This window comes from Nycticebus coucang, chromosome 10 (assembly GCF_027406575.1).
Source record: "Nycticebus coucang isolate mNycCou1 chromosome 10, mNycCou1.pri, whole genome shotgun sequence".
NCBI classification, from domain to species: Eukaryota; Metazoa; Chordata; class Mammalia; order Primates; family Lorisidae; genus Nycticebus; species Nycticebus coucang.
The window spans coordinates 1,323,234-1,335,359 of NC_069789.1; the positions used below are offsets into that span (position 1 = coordinate 1,323,234).

At 37.2% G+C, this 12,126-nt stretch overlaps 1 protein-coding gene across 6 annotated transcripts in view; it reads left to right on the forward strand.

The window, feature by feature from the left end:
- The window catches only part of EPHA5 (EPH receptor A5), a 306,886-nt gene that overhangs the window by 161,237 nt on the left and 133,523 nt on the right, over positions 1 to 12,126 (forward strand). For 3 of the 6 annotated variants that reach the window (XM_053607676.1, XM_053607677.1, XM_053607674.1), the window contains exons 4-5: positions 1,072 to 1,227; positions 7,874 to 8,209. The exons of 2 other annotated variants lie outside the window; for them this stretch is intronic. In XM_053607676.1, the coding sequence (XP_053463651.1) occupies positions 1,072 to 1,227; positions 7,874 to 8,209 (492 nt within the window). The remainder of the gene's footprint in view (positions 1 to 1,071; positions 1,228 to 7,873; positions 8,210 to 12,126) is intronic. One more of the 6 variants, XM_053607675.1, reaches the window with a different exon arrangement.

Genomic DNA, 12,126 nt, shown 5'->3' on the forward strand with positions numbered 1-12,126 from the left:
GCTTTCAGACAATGTGCAGGGATGGTTGAGTAAAGACCCTTCAGCATATATGGTGAGCTTCGAAAATAGAAAAAAGACAGTTGAGTAGTTTTATGTAAAGTCAGATGTAAAGAGTCTAAAAATGTCTGTTTCATGGCATGCTAACACTCACACTTGTTAGCCACTGAGAAGGAAGAATAGTTAGAGCATCTGGAGATCCACAGAATGAAGGGAGTCACGTCACGAGCTTTTCCTTCCCTGCCCACCAGCGCAGACATGTTAACAAAGACACCAGGGAACACGGCTCTCACCTGATTCTGAAGTTCAGTTACGGCTGCAGGCTCTGCCAGGCCTTCCACGACACCTTTGGACAGGTCTTGTGGGCAAACACCAGAATAACTTTTTTTTTAATGCAAGAATGAATAAGACATAATTTCTGCCCTTTATTGATCATTACAGATTCTATAGTATAACTATTCCAGATACTAGAAAAGATAAATGTCAAATCAGTTAGAATTTCAAAGAAATGTCCTAAAATGGAGGAAAATGCAAAACAAATGCCAAAAATTTGATTACTGAAATCAATAAAATATGGATTATATACCAGTTTGTTCATGCATTTTCCCAATCTACTGGCACTGTAAAGCTTTTAGCACCTACTAATTGCATTAGTTATTCAATTACAAAACTTGGAGCATCTACGGTGTACCACCCCGTTCAAGGAATATGTGGAATAATTTATATTTCTTCAACATAGTTGCAGTGTAAATTGTAGAAAAAGCACTTGCTTCAGTTTTAAATACATATAAATACTCACCACTTAAAATTTGTTATAAGCTCCAGTAGCATACAAATCATTAAAAATATGCATATTGCATACATATTTAAAAACTTTAAATAAATGTAATATTTGAAGATCTGAACGAATAGCCTGGTATTTGTGATTCAGAAGCTCATGAAAAATTCTTGAAATTGCTGCAAACGTTGTGTTACCTTTAATCTGCGTATGCTGGTCAAAATAATGGCTTTGTTCACAAAGCAAACACTGCCTGTGTTTCAGGGAAAAGCTTAGTCTCTTATTTCTCTTGACAGTGTGCAGACCTGGGTTCTTCAAAGCCTCACCTCACATCCAGAGCTGCAGCAAATGTCCACCTCACAGTTACACCCATGAGGAAGCTTCCGCCTCTTGTGTCTGTGAAAAGGATTATTTCAGGAGGGACTCTGATCCACCCACAGTGGCATGCACAAGTAAGGACCCCACGCATATTCGGTGACGCTAACCTTCACCAGCCCGAATAAACAGCAAGACGAAGCCTGTTACCTTCCATGAGCATTTACCCCTGAAACAGGCACCATGTTTAATCTTCCCTATATAATTTTCACCAAATTTCAGTCTTCTCTAGCAAGCATTGAAAAATGAGAGTCTCTTTTATCCCTCACCGTTGCAGGCATGAATTTACCCTAACTTCAAATTCAACGACTACCACGCAGTTCATTTTGTGGCTTATTTTAGGGTTCATGATAGACAAATAGGACTTTGATAAATCCACGTCCCTATTCATGATACTTTTTTTCCCTTTTTCTTCCTAGGCCAGTTTCTACATATGTAATTACACAGCAAATGGCACCTTCACCACCTTAGTGTTCTCACCTGCCACACTAAGTTGCAAAGGTCATTAAGGAAGGTCATTTATAAACAAGAAACACTTGAAGAACGTGGAAACTGGAGGCAGCAAATGAGACTTCAGAGTCATGCACAGATGACATTTTAGCTAGTGTTGTCACGCAAGTGTTAAGTGTCTGGCTAGTGAGCATCCTTGACTGTTATTGATGACGTGTTTGCCAATCATATAACTAGAGCAGATGAATAGTAAGCCCAAGTTCCAACATTTGCGTGATGCATCCACATCTCTCGATGCTTTTGGTGCATTTGTTTTTCTAGTTCTCCATATACTTTTGAGAATGTAATATTTTCGCATTTGTGACTTGATGAGAGCACTTTCAGAGTTCCACAAAGTCTCCACAGCAAATCAAAGGAAAACAGAAAGTGAAAGGGAAGGAAAGGGAATCCCTCCCCCCTCCTAATGTTCCATTTCCATTGCCTTGATGTCCTGTTCCAGGAAAGCGTAGGTCCCAGTAAATTGTAGTTTCTCTTTTGAAATTTTAGTATCCATCTCTAAATTTACAAAGAGAGTACAGACTTCTCATTATCAAGTAATTGCAGATTAAAATTTTATCTGAATTTCATAGTGTCAGTCTAGCATATTTTCAGAATTCCTCAAATCACTGTCATTAGTTAGCTTTACATTACCGAAGACTGTTCTTTTGATGGACAAAGTGATGATTTTATGGGGTAGATGATTACCCCATAAAACATTTCCCTTTTACATGAATGAATGTTGTCATTACATACTTCGGGGAGGATGTATTTGAGTGGAGAAAGTCAAACTATAATGGAATGTAACACATTTTATTTTCTGTGCATTTAAACAATTATTAACATTATTTTTGTTTGTTTGTTTGTTTTTTTATTTTTTTTTTATTTTTTATTAAACCATAGCTGTGTACATTAGTATGATCGTGGGGCACCATACACTTGGTTCATATATCGTTTGACACATTTTCATCACATTAGTTAACATAGCTTTTGTAGCATTTTCTTAGTTATTTTGCTAAGACCTTTACATTCCACATTTACTAGGATTCACATATACCCTTGTAAGATGCACCGCTGGTGTAATCCCATTAGTCCGCCTCCTTCCCCCTCCCTCCCCTCCCTTTCCCCTTTCTCCCTATTCTTAGGTTATAACTGGGATATAGCTTTTATGTGAAGGTCCTACATTAGTTTCATAATAAGGGTGATTACATTGGGTACTTTTTCTTCCATTCTTGAGACACTTTACTAAGAAGAATATGTTCCAGCTCGATCCATGTAAACATGAAAGAGGTAAAGTCCCCAAACCATAGGGAAAATACTGTGAAGACCTTGAGTGGCAAATTAAGGAAAGAAAATCATGTCTCAATTCTTTTACATTTTATTAATTTTCTAATTAGTATATTCTTTTTTTTTTAAGGAAATGATATTTATTTTTTACAACTCCTAAGTGCAGTATAATTTAAAATATGAAAACAATAATTTCATGGTACTAAAACCCAAATATTCTATAGCCAGAAGCGCTTGAAAATGGTGTTACTCTGGTTTAAACATTTTCTTATTACTGTTACAGCCCAGCCAGGTTCATTGCCCCCTGCTCAAGAAGAAGCCAGTACACTGAGATGACAGGTATTACAGCAGAAAGAGTTAAATATTGCAGGTGCCATGCCAAGAGATGGGACAAATTTTTCAAGTGTGTCTCCTCAAGAATTTTGGAGAAAAGGATTTCAAAGATACTTTGGTGGGCAAAGGGCTAGCCAATTGTGTCTGCTGATTGAGTTTGGGGTGGAGTCTAGGGGTATAGAAATTGTCTTCTCATGCTGAGTGAGTTCTTGTGTGGTGGTTACAAGACCAATTGAATCAGTTCCTTGGTATGGGCCCCTGATCTGGTTTCACAAAGATGTTGTTTTCTATGGGAGCAACAAAGAAAGCTAAGAATTTTTCTTTCTTTTTTTTTTTTAAGACAGAGTTTTACTTTGTCACCCTTGGTAGAGTGCTGTGGCGTCACAGCTCACAGCAACCTCAAACTCTTGGGCTTCAGTGCTTCTCTTGCCTCAGCCTCCCAAGTAGCTGGGACTACCGGTGTCTGCCACAAGCCTGGCCATTTTTATTTTTTGGTTGTAGTTGTCATTGTTGTTTGGCAGGCCTGGATTGGATTCAAACCTGCCAGCTCTGGTATTTGTTGCTGGTGCCCTAGCCGCTGAGCTACAGGTGCCGAGACAAAAGCTAAGAGTTTTTATGGCCGTCAGCTATGTGACTCCTCAGTAGTAAGCAGTTATAGGAAAGTAAGCTAGGGAACAATGGTTAGTTATATGTATATTTAAAATATATATATATATAAATATAATATATATTATATATAAATATATAATATAAATACATAAATATATATGTATTATCTATTTTTTATATATTTATGTTTATATATTTTATATATGTATAATATATAATATAAATATAAATTATATATTTTTATATAAATATACTATATATTTTTATATAAATATATATTATATATTTTTAAAAAATATACATATAACTCGCCATTGCTCCCTATAATATTATATTATATATTATATATATATATATATTTTTTTTTTTGTAAATATGCTTTAGCAGAGTTTAGGCCCCTACCATAGTTCCTACTTTGTGACCTTTATTAATTTTATAAAGAGTGGTTTCATTATCTGGAGTTAATTTATATCACTGACACATTCAGACTTTGCTGGAAAAGTTCTGTTGATTACATTTATTTTTATTTATTTATTTTTTTTTCACTTTTTAACTTTTTATTCTTTCAAACATCCATATCTCAAAAAGTTGTTCTTATTTTTTTATTTTTTATTAAACCATAGCTGTGTACATTAGTATGATCGTGGGGCACCATACACTTGGTTCATAGATCGTTTGACACATTTTCATCACATTAGTTAACATAGCTTTTGTAGCATTTTCTTAGTTATTTTGCTAAGACCTTTACATTCCACATTTACTAGGATTCACATATACCCTTGTAAGATGCACCGCTGGTGTAATCCCATTAATCCCCCTCCCTCCCCCCTCCCTCCCCTCCCTTTCCCCCTTCTCCCTATTCTTAGGTTGTAACTGGGTTATAGCTTTCATGTGAAGGTCCTACATTAGTTTCATAATAAGGGTGAGTACATTGGGTTCTTTTTCTTCCATTCTTGAGACACTTTACTAAGAAGAATATGTTCCAGCTCGATCCATGTAAACATGAAAGAGGTAAAGTCCCCAAACCATAGGGAAAATACTGTGAAGACCTTGAGTGGCAAATTAAGGAAAGAAAATCATGTCTCAATTCTTTTACATTTTATTAATTTTCTAATTAGTATATTCTTTAAATAGTCCAGCTGACATCTTTTTAGCATTAATGGAAGCCTCCCTTTCTGTAAAATTTGTTAGGTTTGGAAACTGGGGGGAGGGTGCCTTCATGACAAGGACTGCTTAGCACGATTTTAGGACCGAGCTCCCAGGAGGCCTCTCCTGTTGTCTGCAGATACATGAATTTCTAATATTATGTCTGAAATGAGCACTAATTTGTGTGTATCTCATGCAGAAATACTACTGGGACTCAGATATCAGATGTCTCTAGTATGTAATTGTGAGTGTTGTTGTGTGTCTGCTTTTAGTTGTGTTCACTGCTACACGAATGATGCAGGTGACCCCCTCCTGGCTTGGTTGATGTTCAGATGGAGATTTTCAACTTCACTTTGCCTTGGGCCCTTTGGAATTGAATTTATGGTCCCATCTCCTTTTAACTTTTTTTTGTTTATTTGTTTGTGAAACATACATACTTTTATTTTTTAATCTGAAAACAAAATTATATAAACCTACAAGAAAACAATCAAAATTAAAACCCAAGATTCTAATGAGTCCGTCTAAATGAAGGCTTCTTCTCACAGTTCTGTCTTGGGTTACATATTATTTCTGCTACCAGGGCAGTGGAATTTCGTTACTTGATTTTTGGGGTGCGTTTTCACCTGAGCCTCTCATCTGTATGTCCCCTGTAGGTCTCCACTTGAGTTTGAGCTTCATTTTGACCGGTAGTGGTCAGAGTCAGTGGAAGAGTCAGAAAAAGAGGAAAAGTGTGGCTAGTGGAATCTGTGTGTACAGATTTACAGGAAAAGGGCCGAATGCAAACATATTTCAGTTGCAGGGAAAAAAACAAAGAAGGTGACATTGTTCTAAACTAGACCTTTTTTAGCTAAGTTTCATCTTTTCCTCAGAAGTGACACCTATAACTTTCCATCTCCAATTTCATCTTCTTCATAACTGTTCACTATTAAATTAGCTACAGTTTATAATAAACAATAATATTTGTATTTCCATGCTAAGTAATTATTTCAAATTAAAACGAGATGGCTGTAAATTGAAGTGTGTGAGGTTGTACTTGTAAAAATATTGGTAGTGTTCAACCATGAATATGATGAAGGTGGGATTTTTTTTTTCTGGCAAAATGTCAACTTTTTGGTTACAGGGTTGATTCATTTAAATGATATTTGTTACAGCAAAATTTTAAATCCTAGGTAGCTTTGTTATCACTTTACAAATTATTACTCAATAGTCCTGGCTGTTCTATACATATTAGGTAGAAATTAATGTTGATTTTTATATTTAGAACAAAAATTCATATTAATATGACAAGTTAGATCATCATAAGTAGCCTAATTTGTGCTTATAAACCATTCAACTACCATCATATTTCATTTCACTCCCTGTAGAGAGAGATGTACAAGTTATCTCTAAAACAAATAATAATTTATTTTCTCATTGAGAACATTTCATCATATCTTAACGGTGACTGAAGTTTTAACTCTATCTAGGAATAGAATAGAGGTACACATTTTGTGATCAATTTGTTTCTCTTTGTTATGCTAACTATTTGGGTCAGGAATAGGTAAAATAATATATAAATATGCTATTGTTACCTTTTATCTCAGAAATTTTTCTTTTTTTTTTCTTGGCCGGGGCTGGGTTTGAACCCGCCACCTCCGGCATATGGGACTGGAGCCCTACTCCTTGAGCCACAGGCGCCACCCTTATTTCAGAAATTTTTAAAGCAATTAAAAGTGTGGTTTCTATAACTCACATTTTAGTGGAAAATTCCATCTTATGGAAAGCAGATTATTCTGACTATAAAATATATTTTTAAAAATACATCCAATTTCCATTCACATGTGTACAGAAAAAAAAGGGTCTAAGACATACTTCATGAAGTTAGGAAAGTTACACTAGTAATATTTGAAGATATTATGATTCTATGATTAGATTCATTTATTGTGGTAGGTTATTGGGGATTAAAATTTGTTCTGCTGATCCTTCAAAATCTGAACATTTTCATTCATCCCTATTATAATGCCTTTGAGGGTTTTGTTTTATTGTTTGGGATTCATTAAGGGTGCAAAGAATTAGATTACATTGATTGCAGTTGTTAGGGAAAGTCCTTTTTGTAATTGCATCCCCCCAAGTCATGACCCCATCCCTGACTCCCTACAACCTCAATCCCCTAACCCCCACCTTGTATTAGGTCATCTACTGCCTTCACTTTCAGAGATATTTTAAAAATAAATTTATATTTTCAGTTAAGTAAAATTCACAACTTACAAAATCCTCATATAAAAGAAGTCAAAGTTTTACTACAGTAATGTTGACCATCTACTCAAACCCTGGTGCTTTCTCAACCTACAAGAGAGAATTTCAGATCCTGTAGATGGTTTATCCAGAAGCTATGGAGTCTGTTTTGAAGTAAACTAAAGATCCTTTGTTATTTGCTGTACAATTTGAAGTCAAAAGTCACACCGAAAAGTCCTATTTTTACCTGTATTCACTTGTTAGTAGCTGCTTTTATATTTATTTCACAGACATCAATGAGGAAATATCCACTTCATGCCTCCCAAATTTTAATAGATAATTTTATCAAATATTTTGTACACAATAGGTTAACTGCACAGTTATTTGCACACACACTGTGCAAAACATCTGCTTTTACTAAACTAGTCTTATCACCTTGCTGAGAGAAGCCGTTTCTATAGGATGTGAATCTCACTATTGTCCGCATAAAATGATAACAGAATTTTTCAAAGATAATGAGAAATTAGGACTTAAAAGATTGCTTGGAAATGTGGTTTCTTTTCCTTCAGAGTAGGGATTGGTGTGGTAAATGATGCCTACTTCATAGTATCTTAAAATGTGTTTTTCTCACTTTACTTTGCAAACCAGGACCCCCCTCTGCTCCTCGGAATGCCATCTCCAATGTTAATGAAACTAGTGTCTTTCTGGAATGGATTCCGCCTGCTGACACTGGTGGAAGGAAAGACGTGTCCTATTATATTGCATGCAAGAAGTGCCGCTCCCACGCAGGGGGGTGTGAGGCGTGTGGCGCTCAAGTCAGGTACCTCCCCCAGCAAAGCGGCCTGAGAAACACCTCTGTCATGATGGTGGACCTGCTCGCTCACACAAACTATACCTTTGAGATTGAGGCAGTGAACGGAGTGTCCGACTTGAGCCCGGGACCCCGGCAGTCTGTGTCTGTAAATGTAACCACAAATCAAGCAGGTAAGTGACCTGCCCGACCACCTGTGTACCTGCGTCTCTCTCTCCCAGGGGTCTTCACAGCTGAGGGCTGTGCAGTTGGTCTCTAACTTGGCGGAGACCCGTTAGAGAACTTCCCCAAAACCACAGCGCAGGCCTGAAGGGCCTCACACACCTCAAAATTCCTTTGTGGTTTTACACAAACAAAAGCTAAAACTCTCTTAGCAGACGTATCCACAAAGAAAACTAACAAAAGAGATATGTTTTCATTGAATTTTTCATGAAATTACGTTTCCAGATCAAATCCATTTGTAGCAATAATTTTTATCACAAATAATTTCACATTGTTTATTTTTATAGCTCAAATCTACATTTTCTTGCTGTTTTGTGCCCTTTGAATTTCTTTTTATTATTCATTCTTTAGCATGGAATCAGGCAGGTTTTTATTCACTTGTTTTCTTGCTTTTATCATGGCTGAATTTTCTTTACACATTGCAATAGTGTGGTTTTGATTATTTCTATTATTATTATAACAAAATGCATAAGTGAATTTCTCTTTGGTAATTCCATCTATCAAAATTAGAATAACTATGAACTATTATATAAATGCATTATAACACATCAGTATTTCATGTAGAAATCTCAAGAGTCTTTAGGGAGTGATTATTAGGGAGGAGGGAATAAAGTCTTGTTTCCACTACTAAAGTCAAATATTAACTTTAAAGCAATTCAACAGAGAATATTTATTTTTCTGGTAAAATTAAAACCAAAAATAAACTATGGTTGATTTGATAATTCACCCTGCTCCATGGCAACAATCATTCCAAGCCTAAGAGGAATCGATAACTTGTTTTTGTTTAATAGCAAGTATTCATCAGGGGACAATAAAGGTATTAAAAGCCAAAAAAGTTATAACTTTGTTCTATCATGAGGCCACAACTCTCATCATTACCTCAGGTGGGCTATGGTCAGTGGGCACAGTCTTGCCACCAATACTCACAAGGAAATAAAATATGTTTGAATTAAATCACACATAGTGTATACAAGATAAAGGTTTATAGCTTGTGCCGTGATGAGCCCAACAAGTCAGAACTATAGGTTATCAAATCCTAGCCCAAATAATTCATTTGAATTGATACATCAGGTAAACCAAGTGAACGTCTCTTTTTTTTTTTTTTTTTTTTTGAGACAGAGTCTCAAGCTGTCACCCTGGGTAGAGTGCTGTGGTGTCCCAGCTCAAAGCAACCTCAAAATCTTGGGCTTAAGTGATTCTCTTGCCTCAGCCTCCCGAGTAGCTGGGACTACAGGTGCCTGCCACAACGCCCAGCTATTTTTAGAGATGAGATCTCACTCTGACTCAGGCTGGCCTCAAACCTGTGAGCTCAGGCAATCCACCCGCCTAGGCCTCCAGAGTGCTGGGATTACAGGCCTGAGCCACCGCGCCTGGCTATGGTTCTTATAAAATGGAGTTAGAGTACTAAGGTTGACAGAAAAGAATACTAAAATTATGAGAATTGTCTTGGTTAAGAAAAATAAGCACCTATGAAAGAAAGAAAAGCAAGAAAAAGATGTTACATGAAGGTAAAGGAACACTGGCTATCGTGAAGGAGAAAAGGATGGAAAAAAAAGACACGTTTATTATATAAAGAATAGTTGAATTGTGAAAGGGGAAAAATCGTGCATATGGACAGTGTGCGTAAGTAATCTCTTAAACTCACGGAAGGAATATGCTTCATTGAGTTCCTCAGGTTTTCTAGAGAATTTGTCTTTCATATACAAAACATTCTTTCGCAAAATTAACTGACACAAGATAATCTTTCTTTGCCAAGAAAGAATTTACACTTGTTTACATGACAGTATTCCTGTTAATCTTCTAATTTTGTAGAGCTTCCAAAGTATCTGTTTAGATAGCTGGGCAGGTGGAGATATAACATTTATTATGTGTCATATTGAACGCAGTTACTTCGAGTGTTTAAAATTCTCACAAAATAAAGTGCATGGATCATATAGTCTATAGATTTTTAAAGGTTTCTTTGAAAAGTGGTTTCATAGTAGGCATATTTGAACTAAAGTTTAAAGATCTTTGGATAAACATACGTGTATATTTTATCCCCAGGGAAAATGAGCTCATTCTAACTTCAAAACAAAAGTGACAAATAATTAACATGCAAAGGTCCAGGATCCTAATTCTGGGCTGAAATAGAGCAAAATCTTCATTGTTCTGAAGACAGTCTCACACTCCTAGCCCTTTCCCCCCGGAGTTGCTATGGAACAGGTGACACAGTGTCACCTCTTACTTTGCAGGGACTGTCCCAACCTCTCCCAGATTATCAGAAATTTCACGAAGTTGCGTGGTTCCCATATTTTGATGGATTTTACTTTGTGAGTCTTGCTGAAGAGTCTGGAGGACCCGGCTGCCAGAGCTCACCACATTACCAGTTCACTGCCATTTTGGTGGCCGTAGTTTGCCAGCTGGGTGTCCCCGAGGGTCTCGAGATCCTCAGTGCTCCTGAAGGAGGAGTTGGGCTGGAGAGCTGCCAACTTGACAGGATGATGAGACAGAATAGAAAAAGCACAATGCTGTTTCTGGAAAGGAACAGCAGATGGTTTTTGCTGGTCTTTATCAAGACGTTAAAAAAACCTATTGTCACTTGTTAGACCATTGCTGTAGCAGCAGACACCAGGGTCTCGTTGATGTCCTTCAGGGGAGAGAGTTCATTTGGCTGTATTGTTAATCAGCACCTGATTAAACCTTTTTTTTTTTTTTTTCCGTGCAGCCCAGGCCCGTCGTTTCTAGCTCCTCATGTGTCTGCAGTCCACTCTCTTTCCTCTTCCCCAGTCTTTGTGATGGTTCTGTTGCAACATTAGCCCAAGGATGTGTGTTCACTATTTTGGTGAAGGGAAACGCTCAGAGGTCTTTAGTGTGACCTTTACTAGAATTTTACGGCTTTCACTTCATGGGTCACGAAGTAAAGATTGATGACTCACAGAATAAATCTTCCAAGTATGCAGGAGAGATCTGGCTAAAAAAAATGGAAAAGCTGGAATGGAAGTGTCATTGTACCAGCAGTCACACAGGCTGAGGCCCAAACCCCACTCGTCACGTGACCCTCCCACCCTCCACTGAGACGCGTCTCTTATCTGCGTTCTAAATCGACAGGGATAAGTGTCAGCTGGAACGGCAAGCACTCATCCTCCCCCCTGTCCCCCAGTGTGTTTATACACGGTCAGAGATGTCTCTCAGGGAAGCTGGAAGGAAGAGGTACAGTCTCATGGCTGAACAGTTCTCCATGGTGCACATGTGGCACAGTTTGTTAATCCACTGATGGGCACTTGGGCTGCTTCCACATCACAGGAATGGTGAACTGAGTGCCATAAACATTCCAGTGCAAATGTGATATATTGATTTTTTTTTTTCTTCTGGGTAGGTACCTAGAATAGGATTGTAGGATCAAAGGAAAGGTCTGCTTTTGTCTCTTCAAGGAGTCTCCATACTTCTTTCCATAGAGGTTATATTAGTTTGCAATCCTACCAACAGTGCAAAAGTGTTCCCTTCTCTCCAAATCCACACCAGCATCTGAAAATTCAGGACTTTGTGATATGGGCTAATCTCACCGCAGTTATGTGATAAATTGATAGCACTTTCAAGCTTTGGTGAGTTTAAAAATTCTGTGTATGTTTGTTAAAATGCATTCTTATGGCCTTCAGACCCTGAATTTATTTTTCAGTCTATCCCAGGTAGGAGCCAATAATCTGCATATTTTAACACACACACACACACACACATAAAACTGGTAGTTCTGGCACAGGGAATGTTTGGCCCAAATTTTGAGAAAAATTAACTTGCAAAATGTTCTGAAATTTATTTGTTTATATTTTCTCTGTAGAGGAATAGTGACAGCCTTAAGTTAAATTTGTTTGATGTTACTTTGCCCATAAAC